We start from the raw sequence: 17,302 nt of genomic DNA, 5'->3' as shown, positions 1-17,302 counted from the left end.
TATTGTTATATTGTGTGCATGTATGAATATGTAACAATATATGAATATATAACACTAGATTCCACCTTTTACACAAGATTCCTTGTGTAAAAAATGTGAAACTAAAGGGTTGTGCCAGTTACATTGTCAATAGCAAAATAAAATAAAATAAAATAATTTGGTGTTTGCTAGGCATGTTATGGAATAGTTGAATAAGAAATTTGTTCTGACGCTCCCAGAGATTTTGGTAAAACAAAATAATTTGAGTTAGCCATATTTTGTGAAAGGAATCTGAACTGAGGTAAGGGGGAAATAGAGAAAGGATGGAATCTTGCCTAAGGTAACATGTCCTCAGGTAACACTAGGCTTAGCATGTTCTGTTTGCATTTCTTACCTCCTTTCAGAAGCAAAATATTGTTGGTGCTTTGTGTTTATATAGCCTTTTTTTTTTTTTTTTTCAAGAATAATTCAAAGACACCTTTTTTTTAGGGAGGGCAAAGATGAGAACTTTAGAAAGTGCGTATTAGCAAAACATTGTTTCCATTACAGAAAAGAAACAGGGAAAGTAATCAAGTGAGAGGAACTCAAAATCTGGGGTTGGAAATATTTTAGGGAGCATGATGTAACTATAACTATTTGTAACCTAATCTCTTGTCCCCAGAACAAGAGGCAGAGGAAGGGGACGAGGCAAGAGGCGATTTGGCCCAGGTCGACGGCCAGGGCGTCCTCCAAAATTTATCCGCTTGGAAATAACCAGTGAAAATGGAGAAAAAAGTGATGATGGGACACAGGTACTGGGGACTGGGAAAGAACTCCTGCTTAGATGCTTGTTTAGAGAATTTACAGAACCCTTCCTGGATTTAAACACAAACACCTTTCATATGTTAATAGTTCTGTCAATGAATCAGAGCTTTGCTGCTTGTTAATTAAAGTGTGATTGGAGAAAGACAAAAAGCATGTATTTTCGAGTGTTATTTAAAACAAAAACTCAAATTTGCTGCCCTAAAAATCTGAAATTGGCCAGAGATATTAGAGAGGGGATTTTTTAAAAAATTAACTTAAACCATTACTAAGAAATATCTGAAATATCCCATGGTTTTTGTATTTTGTGCTTATTTACCTAATTTTCCCAGAGTATTTTTTTTCTGACCATTATAAATCTGGTCATTTAAAAATAAGCAGTAACGGGGCACAGTGGTCAGCTACTTGAGAAGCCAAGTTGGGAGGATCACTTGAGTACAGGATTCCTGCCCAGCCTAGGTAACAGCAAAATGCTGTCTCTTAAGGAAAAAAAAAAAAAAAAAAAGGCAGCAATTCTAAATCTCAGCTGGTAGTCCTTTAGTACTGATCTCTATCTAGGTAGGGATATAATTCCCGGTTATTACAAATTTCAGGACTTGCTACATTTTCCCACAAAGGAGCAGTTTGATGAGGCTGAACCTGCTAGTCTGAATGGGCTGGATCAACCGGAACAGACCACTATCCCAATCCCTCAGCTGCCGCAGGAAACCCAGTCGTCTCTGGAGCATGAACCAGAAACCCACACCCTACACCTGCAGCCACAGCATGAAGAGAGCGTCGTACCCACCCAGAGCACTTTGACCGCCGATGACATGCGCAGGGCCAAACGCATCCGAGTAAGTGGGATGCTCCTTCTTAACTGCCAGTCTCTTTCTTCCCCTCAACATTTGGTGTTCCAGTCTGATCACCATCCACTTCGAAATCTTTCATCTAGCCCATTACCTGCTTGAACCCCTTATTTTGCAAGAAAATTCTATTTCTTAATGTCTCCATATCCTATGGCAGGCTGTCATAGCTAGTCCTAGATTCTAGCAGTTTAGTAATAACACACAAGCCTGGATTTTGGCAGCTCCTGGACTAGTACAGTTAAAATAAGATAGCTTTCCACATCCCTAAGTTCATAGATTAGAAATGGAGAAATAACGTATACTTAATTATAATTATTATTTATATTTTCTTTTATTTCTTTTTGGTGCTGAGGGTAGAACCTAGGGCCTCCTGTGTGCTACGCAAGCACTCTTCCACTGAGCTACATCCCCAGCCCTAATTACTTATATAAATTATTTTAAGCCAGGCTTATCTGTTTCTAACCATAGCTTACAAGTTAATTGCAGGTAACTAAACTTGGTTATCTACTGTTTCCAAGGGAAGACTGGCAAGTGTCATTACTGTGTAAGGGGACCTTGTGTCCAAGTCGATATGGCAGGTAGAGTCAACACACCTGGGATGGTATGAAGTTAAGTTGTATCTCAGGAGCTAGTCAGCATCTCACTTGTATTACCTGTGTCTTAACTCTAGATCTTGAGGCTACAGGGCTACCATGACTTCCAGTTAAGATATGTGTTTCTCTTATTATTTCACAGTCAGCATTTGAGTCTCAGTACTGCAGGGATTACATGTAGAAAACGATATAGTTTTGTGCAGTGTCTATGCAGACAAAAAGCAATGACATAAAACCCATGTTTGTGGCCAACTGGGCATAAAAGATTTTAATTTGCACTTGACTTGCAGATGAAAGAGATTTTTCATACAACTTCTAGGCTTTATAAGTTCTAAATGGATGATTGGTTTAGATTATGTTTCTTTTGGTCTTCTTTTTCTTCTTTTTTTAAAAAGATGATAAGTGAGACTGTGTTCAGATGGTCCGTGGTAATAGGTACAGCTACCATTGTGAAGGGATCTTGCTGTGAGCAAGAGAGAGAGGACTCACCTCCCTCTTTAGGTGTTCTTATTTACCTATAGGCTAGAAGGGACCTTGAAAAATAGTCCACGCCTTCATGTAAAAATACTTTTAAACATTCATAGCCACATGACAGCTTTGAAGGACTCTTAAGAACTCTGTCTCAATACCCTCTATGAGGATCTTATAAACTGAAACACATACAACTTAGGCTCAGTGTATACTACTTCAAAAGGATCTATAAACATATAAATATAGATCAGAAAAACAAAAAGCTGTGAATATCTTCTCATCCATTGTTCTGCTTTATTTCCCAATCTTCCCTTTTTTCTCTTGCTCAATTGCTATCTTTTCTGCTTTGTCTATTCTGATATTTTACTAAGTCCAGAGAAATGCTTGCTAGATTTGGTTTTTTTTTTTTTTCTTTGAAGGCAAAAGCTTTAAGCGCACACATGTAGTGAACTGTGGATGTACAAGCATAGTCTAGCTATCTGTGTACTTGTTCTTGGACAAGTTGGGATACTGGTTCTGTATATGGTTCCTTGTGTGAAACAAAAGCCACAGGCATGTGACTTTTAGAAGTCAGTCTTAGTTGACCTATCTTGTTTTCTCCTTGCACACATTCTAAAAAGTAGGGCTATGTATTTTTTCATCTTTTTTATCCAGATTGGTAATGACCAACTGAAGGGAAGTCTTCCAATCCAATTGGTAATGTAACTATTTTTCTCTCCTCTAATGCTGCCTGCTCAGTTGGAGCTGCAGGTAGGTTTGTTTCCTGTGTTTCACATAACAGAATGTTATTTAAGTGTTTGCCTGACCTGCTGTTCATTGCAACCTGTATTTACTAAATCCTGATGAAAAGCACAATTTGGTTGCTCCAGTAAATGCAAATTAATGAATAATTATAATTCATTTGCAAATAGATTAGTGAGTAAATTGTGGGCTGCAGATTCTTCTTGTATGAAATGGAGGTTAGGACTAAGTGATCTCCAAGGTCCCTTCCAGCTCTAAAATAATTTGAATTACTTATGGAGTGGTTCTGAATTCTAACTTTCCCTTGAGCTCTGTATCTGGGAGCTGATAGTCTAAAAAATAGCATAAGATTGTTTACAGTTATGTGTGAAATGTAAAAGTATAGCCTATAATTGCTCTAGGAACTTGGAGGAATGAAAGACCAAAGAAAGGTGGAGGAGATAGGGAATAATTAATAGATGAAGGAGACCTAGACTGAGTCCCTGAAAGAGAGAATGTCTTTTCTAGAAGGTGAACCATTCTAGAGGAGTATAGCTTTCAAATCAGAGTCCCAGACACAGGGATGTGCTTGGTGTAGTTATGGGACAGTACAAGCACTAGCTTGACCCTAGAGTAGGTGATAGGTGAAGGATAGTGGAGAGTGAGGTATGTTCAGCAAGTCTAGTCCACCAAAGGTTTTAAAAGCCTAAAATATTAGTCTGAGGAAAAGTTATTAAGAACAAACAACAAACAAACAAGCATGATGATTTGATTTCTTTTTTAGACTCAGGATTAAAATAGTATGAAAATCAATCAATAATGTAGGTTCCTTTAGCTTTTTGTTGTTGTTGTTGTTGTTGTTGTAAATAGGAATTGAACATAGGGACAGATGCTTAACTACTGAGCCACATCCCCAGCCCTTTTATTTTTTATTTTGAGACAGGGTCTCGCTAAATTGCTCATGTCTTCACTAAATTGTTGAAGCTGGCTTTGAACTCGTGATTCTCCTGCTTTAGCCTCTGGAGCCACTGGGATTAGAGGGCTGCACCACCACACCAGGCACTCCTTTAGCTATTAATATCAAACTTTAGGCACATTTTAGAAACAAAGAATCTTGTCTCAGAATTCATTGCAATGTGATTTACAGAACTTAGCAAAGATACTGTTTTGGCATCCTTAGAACAACAGACATCCCATATGGTGTGGTATGGTTGACTAACAGGTGTCCGGTCAACAGAAGACCCCGATACATCTGTGTGCTGCCTCTTCGGTGGCCATTATTTCTTCTAGAAAGTGGACCAGGTGTGGCTCTATACTGCAGAAGCTACCTTAGAGCAGAACTGGCCTGAAAGTGGTTCAAAGGGTGGGAAATGTTTCAGCACTTTTACTACCTTGTAATATGAGGATCACATGAGTATCATTAGCTCAGAGAAATACAGACTAGTTCTTGAGCACTTAGACAGTGTTCAGGGCTCCATGGAAATCAAAGGGATGATAAGAGTTGTCAATAGAGCAAAGGAAGAGGAGCCAGGTGGCTGCTCAATTTAAATCAAGTGTCTGAAGGTACTCATGCTAATCAGAAATGACAGAAGACTGATTAGTATAGTGGACCAAAACAAAGCTGAACTCTGGATTTGGCACCCAAGCAGATTTGGAATCCTCATTGGAACTGTCATCAACTGTTGTGCATTGTGTCTGTCCTTGGAAACTTGACCAAAGGTGGATAAAGGAAATGATTCTTCCATGGAAGACATGCTCTAAGTCTTGAATCTTCTCTCAGCTTCAGAATAGTATCTGTTTATATGACATCTTTCCATAAAGTTTTGAGAGTAGACAAAATAGTAAAAGCTTTTGTGTAATGTAAATACATGTCCAGATAGAGTAAAAAGATGAGGTGACTGCTGAGCACTGTAAGTGAAAGCAACCTCAGTGACTGATTTGAAAAGATCTATTCGTAAAGATCTTCATGGATACTATAGGAAAAAAAAAAAAAAAAACACCTAGAAATAATTTTTCGAATTTTATTTGAAATATATTTTATTTATTTTCAAACTGTTGTTGGAGGTTTCCTATGAGCTAAGCAGTTTATTAAGGGATCTGTATACAAAAATGAATAAAATATTATGTCCTCTCCCTCCCCTTAGCAACCCCAGTAAGCTTGGGAAGAGGGCAGAATTGCTATTTACCTACTCAAGATAAATTAGTAGGTATCATCTTTAAATCTCTCTCTTAGCCCTATTAGAGAAAGCCACAGAAGGCAATTTTCTTTTATATGGAATCAAGTATATTCAGAAATTTCAATAGATCAAATATAAATATTTTTCTTTTCCTCCCAAATGATTATTTCACATTAATGTAGAAGTTGCTGCTAAGTAATTAAGAGTTAAAGTGGTGTTCACTGTACTTTCTTCCTTGCACAAATAATGCATTAAGATTCCATTAATCCTTCAATTACTAGTAAAAGGCATCCAGCTCACAGGTGCACTTTTTGAAGGATTTTTCTCCCTTAAAGCTATCTAGAGTTTCCCTTGGTGTTTTTGAGGAACTTACAATTGAGACTTCATTATAGCACAGTTAAATATTAATTCCGTATTCTCTGTGTGAAAGATGATTCTGTGGATCTGCTCTCAGTGGAGCATGGATGTTTTTCCAGCAGTTGTGATGGATTCGCACTGAATATCCATCTTTTCTCACTTTAATTCCATGTAACTACTACATGAATTTACAAGATGGCTAATCAGAGTTGGAAGTGCAATCTGTGACTGCCAAAGGGAAAAAAAAAAAAGAGAGATAAAAGAGAGAGAGTAAGAGAGAGGGGGAGAAATTGCCCTGTCTAGACAGGAAATACAGCAATAAGCTTAACTTCATTAGCATGGCATTCTAACCAGTAGACCTAACTGGCTACCTCAGGAACTTGTCCTCTCTGCATTTTCTTTGTAGGAAGTGATGCAATGCATATATTCTGTTTATGATTCGTGCTTACGTGTCATTGTCTCATGAACAAACATTCACATAAATCTGAATTCTTCATTCCCCTTTCAGTTCTTTTTTCTTAAATCGAGATGTCATTTACATAGCATAAAATTCACTATATATATACATGTATATACATATATATATATACATACATATGTACATACGCCACATGCACACACACACACACACATATTTTTTTCAGTTTTTATTTTTTTGTGCTGGGGATAAAACCCTCTCACATGATAGACAAATACATTACCACTGAGTTATGCTCCCAGCACTAAAATCTTCTCTTTTATTATTTTATTTTTATTATTATTATTTTTCTTTTGGGGTATTGAACCCAGGGTGCTCTGCCACCGAGTTATGTCCCCAGCCCTTTTTATTTCATTTTATTTTATTTATTTATTTTTGGGTACCAGGGATTGAACTCAGGGGCACTCGACACTGAGCCACATTCCCAGCTCTATTTTGTATTTTATTTAGAGACAGGGTCTCGCTGAATTGTTTAGCACCTCACTTTTGCTAAGGCAGCTTTGAACTCCTCATCCTCCTGTTTCAGTCCCCTCCTCCCACCCCAGCAACTGGGATTACAGGCATGTACCCTGCCCGTGGCTCTTTTTTTTTTTTTTTTTTGAGGCAGGATCTTGCTAAATTGCTGAGGCTGTCCTCTAACTTACAAACCTCCTGCCTCAGCCACCCAAGTCACTGGAATTATAGGCATGTATCACTGCACCCAGCTAAAATTCACCCTTTTAAAGTAGTTTTTAGAATATTCTTAAAGTTGTGCAACTGTCATCACTATAACTATAGATATCTATCTGTCTATCTGTCTATGTATCTATCTCTATTTATCTCAAATCATCACTGTAATTCCAGAACATTTTTCTTACCCCAAATCCCTTTCTCCAACTCTTGGTAAGGGCTAACTACCCTTTGATTCTCTTTATTATCTTTTTTTTTGCTAGATGTTTCGATTACTCTTCAAATTCTTTCCTATCAAGGGCTTCAGGAAGTAATTTTTGACTAACATTCTACAACCTTATTCATGCATATATCACTTAACCCATCTTTTTTTTCTCAAATATCCGGTTTTTATTTTTTTCCACTTTGGGGTTTGTTGGAATACTTTGTTGGGAATGCTTTTTTGAATGCCATCTCAATCTTTAAAAAACAACAAAACAAAACAACAACAACAACAAAAATACATAGACATAAAACGAACCACAATTTCTTTTCTTTTTGAGATAAACTTTTTTGGGGAGGGATTCATTTCCAGCATTTTCACCAGAAAATTCTTTCCACTGTGGATGTCCCGCAGGGATCATTCTTTGTTTCCCTGTGGAAGTGTGATCCACGTACATACTCATTTCCTCACCACATAATTGTATTTGTGTATGTCTTTCAGAATGCAGCTCTTCAACATCTGTTTATTCGGAAATCCTTCCGGCCTTTTAAGTGTTTGCAGTGTGGGAAGGCCTTCAGGGAAAAGGACAAATTGGACCAACACTTGCGCTTCCATGGGCGGGAGGGGAACTGCCCATTGACCTGTGATCTCTGTAACAAGGGCTTCATCAGCAGCGCCTCCTTGGAGAGCCACATGAAGCTCCATTCGGACCAGAAGACTTACTCTTGCATTTTTTGCCCAGAATCCTTTGACCGACTTGATTTGTTGAAAGATCATGTGGCCATTCATATCAATGATGGCTACTTCACCTGCCCAACTTGTAAGAAACGGTTCCCAGATTTTATCCAGGTGAGTGTCTGCTACTGAGATTCATGTCTGCTTCCTTCTTTTGGTAAAAGAAACTGATTTTTTTTTTTTTTTTTTTTTAAAATGGAGACTGCCTAATACCTGCATTTTCATCATTTCTTTAAATAGCTTTATAATTGAGAACAATATTTTTTTCAGTCACACTACTTTTGATAAACAAGAGTATTATGACACTTAATTGTCCTGATCAGACATTGGTGTTTAAACATTCGAGTCATATTGCAAGTAATAAACGCCCAGATCTGGTTAGAATTTTTAAAATGTCTACTGTAAACTTGTTAATATCCATTTCTCATATAATAGAATCTATAAAAGATACACTCCCATTTCCTGGAAACATCTTCCTACATTGTGGTTTCCTGTCTCGATTTTTAAGGTCATGCATTTTGAAAGGGAAATAAGAAAAAACATATTAGTATTTAATACATTTTTATCAAGCACTGACTGTCTCCTTGTCTGTTAGAACAAAATGGTTGAAGATAAATCCCACAACATTCATTATTCCATTTGGACTTCAAGTGTTAATATTTTTATATGCTAGTCAGTGAATAATTAACTAACTTATAAAAATACATTTAAAAAAATTTCCAAAGCAAAAGTAGACTAGGATTTAATTATAGCTCTACTAGTGTTTAGTCTTAGAAATATTCTTATTTCACATGAACAATTATAAAGGTTGCTAAAGGCAGAATTTAATGGGGAAAGAAACTCCAAAAATAATGAAGCAAAGTGTTTTACAGGAACAGTTTGGTTTGACTCACTACTTAGCTTACATCCACAGTTCTTCCTCATGTGATTTTGATGGCTCTGAGTTCAGAAGCTATATTCTTTTTTGGGCAGTGAGGGTGTGCTGGAAATTGAACCCAGGGTGGAGCTACATTCTTTAATTCAGGTTATCCAAAAGCAAAGGGAGAATGTCCCAATTTAGTAGAAATGACCCAAGTGTTGTATTTCTTTGTCATCTAATTCATGTCTTTAATTCTTCAGAACCTTATGTTTTTGTTTGTTTGTTTCAGTGCTGGGGGCCTCACGCATGCTAGGCAAGTGCTCTACCACTTGAACTATATATCCCCAACCCTGCTAGAACCTGATTTATAGGAAGATATAAAAAGATCGTTTACTAACAGGAGCTAAATTACTTCAATTTGTGTTGAAGGCAGAAAAAAAAATGAGGAAGAGTTATTTTTTGTCTTCCCATAGATAATATTTAGCAAGATTCATTCAAATCTAAAGGAACCCTGCTTAGTCTTAAAAAAAGAAAAAGGAAATGGGCACCGGATGATCAGGTCTTCGACCAAGCAACACTTTGTTCTACTCTTCAAGTCACCTGAGAGGTTAAGATTTGTAAGGTTTTCTGGCTACTTATTTTGTTTCTTTGTGACAGGGACAGTATGTGGTAGTGAGGCCAATTATCACATCTGACTGGATGGCATGACCAGGTTGATGAAATCCATGGTAATGCTTTGGCTCCCTCTAGCGTTAATAGCTGCCTTTGGTCATTTCTTTTGGTGTCAGAGGCCCTGAGTTTTCCCCGGTTTTTACTGCCAGGTGAAAAAACACGTGCGCAGCTTCCACTCAGAAAAGATCTACCAGTGCACAGAGTGTGACAAGGCCTTCTGTCGCCCTGACAAACTGCGACTCCACATGCTCCGGCATTCGGACCGCAAAGACTTCCTATGTTCTACCTGTGGGAAGCAATTTAAGGTATGAAGCCAACATACAGTTTGAGGTGTGGTACTCATGGCCAGTGGAATTATGCTGTAATGTCCGTTCAAGGATGGGGATGTAGCTCAGTGGTAGAGTGCTTGCCTAGCATGTGTGAGGCCCTGGGTTCTATCTCTAGTGCTGCCAATTAAAAAAAAAAAAAAAAAAAAAAAAAAAAAAAAAAAAAAAAAGCCTGTTCATTTCACCAGTTTATCATCCATTTATGAAATACTGGGATACTGGGTTTGGGATGAATTTTGGGCTGCCTGTTTGACTTAGCTATAAAATTAAGGGAAACACTTTACTTGATTTTTTTCAAGATAACTAATTCAGATCTTCAAATAGACTCATAATGAGCATCCTGAAAGAATCCAAATCTATAATGATTATAAGAGCAAATGTATACTAAAGTGCTCTTGAGTAATTCCTAAGAGACCAATACATTTACATATCATTCAAATCAAGAGATTTTTATTGAGAACCTCTAATTGAGCCCACAGGCAGTAGGACTCTCATCTAACAGGTGGGAAATGTGAAGGACATTGAGAGGGTGCACACCACTTTGGAGAATGTAAATGATTAAAGTAAAAAGGATTAAAGTAAAAAATAGTAAGTATCACTAATCTTACTAGAATTTAGAAGAGACCAAAAAGAAAAGGTGGCAGGAGACTCAGAGGTAAGAGTTGCATAAATAAACGTGAAAACAATAATATATATATATGCATGTGTATATATATATATGTGTGTGTGTGTGTATGTGAAGAAATCAGGCAATTCTGCAAAAATGTCATTGAGAGACACTATGGAATATGATTATTGGTCACACTGTCATGGATATTGGAAAATAATCAGTAGTGGATGTTTAAGAAGGGAAAACTCAAGCTATATTTGTATAGGATGTGAAGATAATTATAGAAAGTACGTTTCAAAGCTTATATCTTTTGTTGTGTGTGTTACCAAACATAATTGTGATGACTTTCAATATATAATAGCATGATTTAGAACTGTGTAGGGAACCCTAATATGAAAAATAAAAGTGATCTGGGTTTTATCTGCTTTCTTATTTATTTATGGTACTATTTCATGCTAGATATTATTTTAATATCTATGAATATTAAAAAAACTTTCTTCTTTCATTAATCCTTTAATTTCACACAATATATTAGATAGTGCTCAATCATGGAGGCAAAACTACCATAGTTATTATAGAATAAGGAATTTTCTTAAAGGTTTAAAAAATTAATTGTAGGAGAGGTTAGAGAAGTTAAGGGTCTGAAGGGAGAATTTCTCTGATTTAAAATGTTCCCAGTGCAACCTCTGAAGCACTACTCTTGAGTGGACAAATGCAACTTACCTGGGAATCTGGGGTCTCAGGCACCTCCAACTGCAGGGTAGGCTCAAGAAGGAGAGCTGGCACAGTCCATGGAAGTCCATTGTGGCTGCATCTGGCAGCCTGCCTGGAATTGACCAGCAGGGTCAGGAAGAGAGCTGGTGACTGAGTGGGAGGGAGAGAGGATTAGTGGGAATCCACTGGCACCTCCATACCAATACCACCTCCAGGTGGCTTTGTTCCCACCTCCCAATCTGATGCCAGTGTTTCTTTTGGCTAATTCTAACCTGGAACAATGCTTGGAAGGGGATTCCATTTAAATGCAGTTCACCTTAATCAAGTTGACACACCACAAAACCACCGTATACTGTATTTTTTCAGATTATAACCAGACTAATTTTTCTGAAAAACAAATCCGATGTCATGACCCTTCTGAAAAATCCTTTAATAACTCCTCAGGCAGATGGATCCCAAAGCTCTTACCACTTAAAAGATAGTACAAAATCTGGTTTCTCACTTTCTCCCCAGTTTCCACTTTACTTTGCACTCTGTCTTTACTGAATTAGTTGACTCTACTTCATCCTGGGGTACTATCTTTCCTTGGGCCCTTACATTTGCTTTCCCTTCCACTCCTGGTTTGAAATAAACTTTCAGACTCTCATCATTTCACCTGACTGCTGTCACTTCATTTGAAACATTTCTTGGTCCCTGGGTTAAGTGTTTCTTCTATGAATTCCTATAAGACCTTTTGGTGGTAGCCCTAATACTTGTATATTGCAATTCTCTGTCTTGCTAACTGTTCATTAGCAAGAACAGTTTATTTATATATAAATAAAGATAAGGTAGGAACTTCTGACTTTATGCAGTGCACACCTTAATTATAAAGTCAGATGTTAAAAATATTACTGATAGGGGCTGGGGAGATAGCTCAGTTGGTAGAGTGCTTGCCTTGTAAGCACAAGGCCCTGGGTTCGATCCCCAGCACCCAAAAAAAAAAAAAATATATTACTGATATTACAATAGAGGAAAGGACAAAGTGCTGAGGGAGCTATGATTTGGGGATGGAGGAGCCTTCATAGATGAGCTGATTTTTTTATTTTCTGGTATCGGGTTGGAACCCAGGGTCTCACATGTGCTAGGCAAGCCACTGACCTGCACCACCAGCCCAAAGTGACACTTTTGGATTCACTAAAGGATGAGGAAGAGTTTGCCAACTGGCGAAGTGAAATGGATGAACTACAAGGGAAGGATGAAAATGTTCAGAGCAGAGGGAGCAGCAGGGATTAAGGTGATACCATGTTCAGAAGATAAGATGGTGAGAGGGAGAGTGGGTGAGGGGCATGGGAAGAGTCCAGCAGTGGCATGAAGCCAGAGAGCCAAGTTAAGCCAGTTTGTTATGCTGAGTAACCAGAGTTTTGGTGAAGGGAGCCAGAGGCCTTTTGGAGGGGAGCGTAATCTCAGGCAGAGGCCGAAGGTGGGAGAAGAGGGTCCATACTAAAGCCAGACATTGGAAGGAGAACTCACAGGACCTTAGGTCTGGGTGAGAGGGTGAAGCAGGGAGGGTGGATACCAAGGCACTAGACATAGGCAGGAGAGAGAGTCGGGAGATAACAGATCTGTTTTTGGAGATGTTGGGATAGAAAGAACTTACGGAGCTTTGGCATTCAAATACTTGTGACTGTATACATGACATGATATATATAGTATTAGTATTAGGCTTTGAGATTTAGGACATTATTTGATTAAGGTGAATTGGTCTGTTAAAAGGAGTAGATGGGGGAAACATTTAACACTGAAGGTCAGGAAAAGGTGGAAAAGGCAATGGATCTTTATTATTGTGTCTGTACTGAGAGAAATACCATTATTTAGAACAGTGTCCTTAACCCAGTTTTTTGTTTTGTTTTGTTTTGTTTTTTGGTACTGGGGATTTAACCCAAGGATGCTTTACCACTGAGCTACATCTCCAGCCCTTTTTATTTTGAGACAGGGTCTTGTCAAGCTGCTTAGGGGCCCTTTACCACTGAGCTATATCCCCAGCTCTTTTTTTAAAAATTTTATTTATTTTTATTTTTTAAATTTTTTACAGACTGCATTTTGATTCATTCAAATGGGGTATATCATTTCGTTTCTATGGTTGTGCACAATGTAGACTCATACCATTTGTGTAATCATACATGTACATAGGGTAATGATATCTGTCTCATTCCACCATTTTTCTTACCCCCACTCCCTCTCATTTCTTTCTACATATTCTAAAGTTATCCCATTCTTCTCTCACTCCCCGCACTCCCACACCCATTATATATCATTCTCTACTTATCAGGGAAAACATTTGGCCTTTGGTTTTTTGGGATTGACTTATTTCACTTAGCATGATATTCTTCACTTCCATCCATTTATTTGCAAATGCCATAATATTATTCTTCTTTATGACTGAATAATATTCCATTGTGTATATTTTATTCTTTATTTTGAAACAGGGTCTTACTAAGTTGTTGAGGCTGGCCTGGAACTTGAGAACCTCCTGCCTTAGCCTTCTGAATTGCTGTGATTACAGGCATTCACCACTAACCCCAGCAGAAGTACTGGTCCTAGAGGAAGATTCAAAATCTTTACAAGATGAATAACAGTTTAATCATATTTTCAAGAGCAGAGAGCCCTACTGGATAAGGGATTGGCAGTTTTTGAATTTGTTTTGTTCAGGATGGGTTCAGCTTATTATTTCTCTTTGGCCTCATATCAGTATGATGTCTACCTGTAGTGGACAGTATACTTGCTTACTTGAACTTCTAAGTCCACAAATGGAGAGATTTCTTATATAAGTTAATTTGGGATTTAGAAGAACATCATTATGTTTGTTGAAATGTGTGGGAATTGAATACACACATATAAATCCAGTATTGCCTATCCTTCATTATTAGTTTGTCTTATAGTTTTGTTTTGTAGTTCTGGGGATTGAAGCCAAGAGGGCTCTACCACTGAGTGACATCCCAGCTCTTTTTAGAGGCAGGGTCTTGCTAAGTTGGCAATGCTGGCCTTAAACTTGGATCTTCCTACCTCATCTTCCAGAGTTGATGGGATTATAGGTGTGTAGCACGGCACTCCGCTTGTCTTATAGTTCTTAATACCACACTTATTCCATGTACCCTTTGCCTCTACATAAATGCAAAATTTTTCCTCTGAGGTATCAGTATGTATCATTCATATTTGGTGAATTTCAAACGAAGGGTCATTGGAAGGCACTTATTTGCTATCAAACAGATTCCTAGCCACTTTTGACATATCCTATGTATTTCCCAGCACTCCAGCAACTCAGATGCCTCTCAGTGGGTTGGGGTGACTGATGATTTGTGTTGATATTTTCTATTATTCCTTCAAATAAAAATGTTTTACCCTATTTCCTTTCTAAAACTTCTTTCTAAATAGCGAAAAGACAAACTACGGGAACACATGCAAAGGATGCATAATCCTGAGAGGGAAGCCAAGAAAGCCGACCGTATTAGTCGTTCCAAGACCTTCAAACCTCGTATCACATCCACAGACTACGACAGCTTCACATTCAAGTGCCGCCTCTGCATGATGGGCTTCCGGCGACGGGGCATGCTGGTCAGTGCCAGATGGCGGCAGGTTTCTGCCTCCAGACCTCATTTCTGTCGATGATGGTGGCTTTGGTATTTTTATTCGGTACTAAGTTATGTTTGTCAGTAGCTTTTATCAATAGTTAGGGGAAGAAACGGGTTAACAATTCCCAGTTTGGAGTTTTCTTCTTTCCAATCTGCCTTTGCCCTCCAGTACCACTTCTTAGGTGACACCTTTCCTCTCCTTGTGGTACTGGGGATTGAACCCAGGATTGCTCTACCATTGAGCTATAGCCTCAGCCCTTTTTAATTTTTATTTTGAAACAGGGTCTCGCTAAGTTGCTCAGGCTGGCCTTAAACTTGTGATCCTTTAAAATAGATCGTTTTCTGCCACCCTCCCCTTTTTTGTGTGTGTGCTAGAGTTTCCACCCCAAGTCTCATGCACATTAAGCTTGTGCTCTGCCGCTGAGCCACAGCTTCAGCCCTCTACCACTTTTCATTACTAGGTTTTTGTTTTCTTTCTTTCTTTTTTTTTTTTTTAACCCTTCTCAATCCCTTTACTTGTGTCCTGTTTTATTTCCCTCCTCCCTTTTGTGTTCCTTAATATACTTTTTGGCAGAATCTTTGTCCCCCATTTGCCTCTTTTTTCCAGCTAAGAAACTGAGCAATAGGAGGAATCTCTTCATCAGAGCAGGAAGGTATGTGGTCCCAGGCTAGAGGTAACATCAGAACAGTCAGTTCACTGCTCTTAACTTATTTTGACTTTGTAACAGTTGCAGAATGTATTTCTAAGAGCTAGAAAGTCATAGGACAATATTTCAAATTCAGAAACTTACTTTGTATCAATTCATTCAGCATTCTCAGTAAAGCTAGGGCAACTAAATTCCAATGAAAGACAGGTTGCATCAGGAGAATTCACTAGAGAAATTCATGTTAGTTTAATTTTCCTTTTTCTAACAGTAGTTCTTTTAGCTGGAGACTATCAATGGGACCTGGGGTGACTATCTCCTCTTCAGTTTTTGCTAAGTTAGTGACCGTTAATATACTTTGGTATCAGATGGGTCTGATGATGTTGGTTCTGGGCAAATGCCTTATTGTTTTGAGGCTTTGTGTCAGAGAATTTCAACTTCTAGTACTCATCTTTTGTCTGTAATAATGGGGTCTCTTTCTCATTTGTTTTTTTTTTTTTTTTTTTTTTTTCCACTTTAGGTAAATCACTTATCAAAAAGGCATCCAGACATGAAGATAGAAGAAGTGCCAGAGTTAACTCTACCCATCATAAAACCCAACCGGGATTATTTTTGTCAGTATTGTGATAAGGTAAGAGCAAAATATCCATCCCTATGCCACTGTGGGAACCCTGCTCAGAGCCAGCGTGTCTGTGTGTGTAAATATATACTAGTTACTCTTAACAGATGGTTCCCCGCCTCTCAGTAGTTTTCCATTCAGACCAGAAAGAGCTACAAATGCAACTTCATTTTGAGCCAAATTTTTTTCTTAAGAATTCTTTGAATTTGTTTTTCTTTTGTTCCTTCTTTCTATGACTTCTGTTACAAAAGAAGAGGCTTGTTACCAAGAGCCTAGTATATGAATTCATTTTATTCCTCAGCTCTCAAAATGAGGGTGTTTATCATCTTACTTGTACATATGTGGTAGATCTAGCATTTCTAGAAGATTGAGTGGGATGTGAAAAAGTTCTGTGGTGGTGGAATATTCTACTTCTACTATTCCATTCTTTATTTTTGTGCAGTTACAAAAATGAAAGAGAACATACTATTTATTGTTTATTAAAATAGTATATATGATATAGTCTTGTATAATGTAGCTACGTCAGAGTGAAAGTAAAGAACATGTTTTAAACAAACACAGAGTCCCTACCAAAGGTACTAGTCGCTATTAAACTTGCCATTTGAAAGATTCTTCGGTTCCTAGTAGTCAGCTACATACATCATAAGAGAGCTTTTACAGATAGACCAAGGATGAACTGGCATTAAAGACAAATCTCAATTTCTTTATATTCTCCTTTTGAGCTTTCAGGTAAAGGATATTTTTACAGTTAATATCTTAGATGTATATAGAAAATTCAAGGAAGATACCTGGCATATCTGTATTATCTTCTTGTTTTAATTTATATGTTATATCTATATTCAAAAGATCTGCTAATATATTTTCTTTTGGGCATTATTGGTACTTTTTTTTGATATTTTCTTAGAGTGACATTGTTAGTTTTTTTTTTTTTTTTTTTTTCTTTTTAAGCAAGAAAATGGAATTGTACACTGCTTTCATGGCAAAATATTTGAACCTACAGGTCTATAAAAGTGCCAGCAAGCGTAAAGCCCATATTCTGAAGAACCATCCAGGAGCTGAGCTCCCACCAAGCATTCGGAAACTTCGTCCTGCTGGTCCTGGAGAGCCAGACCCCATGTTAAGCACCCACACCCAACTGACGGGCACCATCGCCACCCCTCCTGTCTGCTGCCCTCACTGCTCGAAGCAGTATAGCAGCAAGGTATGGCATCGCTTTTGAC

General features: G+C 37.9%; 1 protein-coding gene across 1 annotated transcript in view; it reads left to right on the top strand.

The window, feature by feature from the left end:
• Window positions 1-17,302, top strand: part of Prdm10 (PR/SET domain 10) — a 92,764-nt gene that overhangs the window by 63,132 nt on the left and 12,330 nt on the right. Inside the window, 8 exon segments of the mRNA XM_047519602.1 lie at window positions 641-770; window positions 1,374-1,616; window positions 3,431-3,442; window positions 7,797-8,144; window positions 9,711-9,866; window positions 14,623-14,802; window positions 15,984-16,094; window positions 17,083-17,283. Of these exon segments, the coding sequence (XP_047375558.1) occupies window positions 641-770; window positions 1,374-1,616; window positions 3,431-3,442; window positions 7,797-8,144; window positions 9,711-9,866; window positions 14,623-14,802; window positions 15,984-16,094; window positions 17,083-17,283 (1,381 nt within the window).

This window comes from Sciurus carolinensis, chromosome 11 (genome assembly GCF_902686445.1).
Source record: "Sciurus carolinensis chromosome 11, mSciCar1.2, whole genome shotgun sequence".
Classification (NCBI taxonomy): Eukaryota; Metazoa; Chordata; class Mammalia; order Rodentia; family Sciuridae; genus Sciurus; species Sciurus carolinensis.
The sequence above is the reverse complement of the archived record's forward strand: the minus strand, read 5'-3'. Positions and strand labels throughout refer to the sequence as shown.